At 44.7% G+C, this 1792-nt stretch overlaps 1 protein-coding gene across 1 annotated transcript in view; it reads right to left on the bottom strand.

Moving 5' to 3' along the window:
• Positions 1–797: 797 nt before the first annotated feature.
• Positions 798–1792, bottom strand: part of Gpx7 (glutathione peroxidase 7) — a 3105-nt gene continuing 2110 nt past the window's right edge. The window contains exon 2 of the mRNA XM_013022258.1: positions 798–1359. Coding sequence (XP_012877712.1) covers positions 1196–1359 — 164 coding nt within the window. The 3' untranslated portion in view covers positions 798–1195. The remainder of the gene's footprint in view (positions 1360–1792) is intronic.

Here is a 1792-nt window from a genome sequence, read left to right as displayed (position 1 = left end):
AACACCCCAAAAAACGCCCCCATGAGATACTTATCTCCAATTTACCACTCAAAAACCAGAAATGCATATATGCACACAACAGAAATGGTGCTGTGACTCAAAGTGGTAGAGCCCTAACCTTGAGCAAAAGAGCTCAGGGACAAGCCCAGCCAGGCCCTGAGTTCAAACTCCACAACCAGAAAAAAAAAAAAAAAAAAGCTAGCGGTTCATACTTATATTTCTAGCTGCTCAGGAGGCTGAGATCTGAGGGTCTTGGTTCAAACTCAGCCTGGGTAGGAAAGTCCATAAGACTTCTCACCAATGAACTCAAAAAAAAAAGAGCCAAAGTAGAGTTTTGGCTTAAGTGGTACAGTGCTAGCTTTGGGCAAAAGAAACTCAGGGACATGGGCTGGGAAGGTGGCTCAGTGGTAGAGTGCTTGCTTCACATGTATGAGGCCCTGGGTTCGAATTCTCAGAAACCACATAAATAGAAAAAGCTGGAAGTGGCACTGTGGCTCAAGTGGTAAAGTAGTAGCCTTGAGCTGAAGAGCACAGGGACAGTGCCCAAACCAGGAGTTCAAGCCCCACGACCAGAAAAAAAAAAAAAAAAAAACAGCTCAGGGACAGCGCCCAGCTTTGAATTAAAGTCCTAGGACTGGTGGGCATGCACATGTGTGTGTGTGTGTGCACATACACACAGACGACTAGAAGAGGAAAACAACAAACATAAATTTGATCTGGATTTCCATTGGCTGAAAATTCATACTGAATGCAAGTTTTCATTGATCACAAGTAATTTTTTGGTTAATATGCAAAAACATTTATTGAATATTTTCTATTTGGCTTGTATTACTTAAGGCACTTTTACATATATCTCATCACAACCCTTCTAAGAGCCCTGTGAGGTAGGAATCAGTCCCATTTTACAGAGACCTGGCCAAGGACGAGATTATTGCTTTATATCCTCTGCCTGTCACATGTCCCCATTGGCTAGAGGTTTTTATTAGCTGGTGATTCACCATCAAAAGAAGTTTCAGTGGCCAGTAGTAATTCCTATCAGTTGCTCTGGTTCAAATAATCAAAATGCTAGAAAATTTTCCCCGTAGGAGTGATAGAGATGGTAAGAGGACCAGTAGATCTGTCACTGGGAAGCACCACTTGTTTGTTCTGGTCACCTATACAAGGTGATGGGGAAGGGAGGGGACAGGGAATTTGGTCATAAGTCTTCTCGCTTCTTCAGAATGAGCTTCGCCACTAGGCTTGTGATATGAGGCCTGATTTCCTCCACAGACACAGTCGGGTCCCATGCTCCTACCACCTTTCCATCTGGGGCTACGAGGTACTTCCAGAAGTTCCAGGTGGGCTCTTTTCCAGAAGTATCTTAAAAAAAGGAGGGAAAACAAAGTGTGCTTCTCTGTGTAATTCCACTATCAGTATAACACCGATACCCATCCACACCCCAGAACCACTGAGAATAAGACTCAGGTATTAATATTTTTCAAAAGCTCTCCAAGAGGCCCCAGTGTGAAATCAAAGATGAGCTTTAGAATTCTGTGATATGCCTGATAAAGAATGCTTTCCAGCCGGGCGCTGGTGGCTCACGCCTGTAAAGGAGGCTGAGATCTGAGGATCGCAGTTTAAAGCCAGCCCGGGCAGGAGAGACCGTGAGACTCCTATCTCCAATAAACCACCAGAAAACCGGAAGTGGCACTATACCTCAAGTGGTAGAGTGCTCGCCTTGAGCTGAAGAGCTGAGGGACAGCGCCCAGGCCCAGAGTTCAAGCCCCACAGCCGACCAAAAAAAAAAAAAAAA

Source organism: Dipodomys ordii, unplaced genomic scaffold (genome assembly GCF_000151885.1).
Source record: "Dipodomys ordii isolate 6190 unplaced genomic scaffold, Dord_2.0 Scaffold61, whole genome shotgun sequence".
NCBI lineage: Eukaryota > Metazoa > Chordata > Mammalia > Rodentia > Heteromyidae > Dipodomys > Dipodomys ordii.
This window is presented reverse-complemented; position numbering and strand designations above follow the sequence as displayed.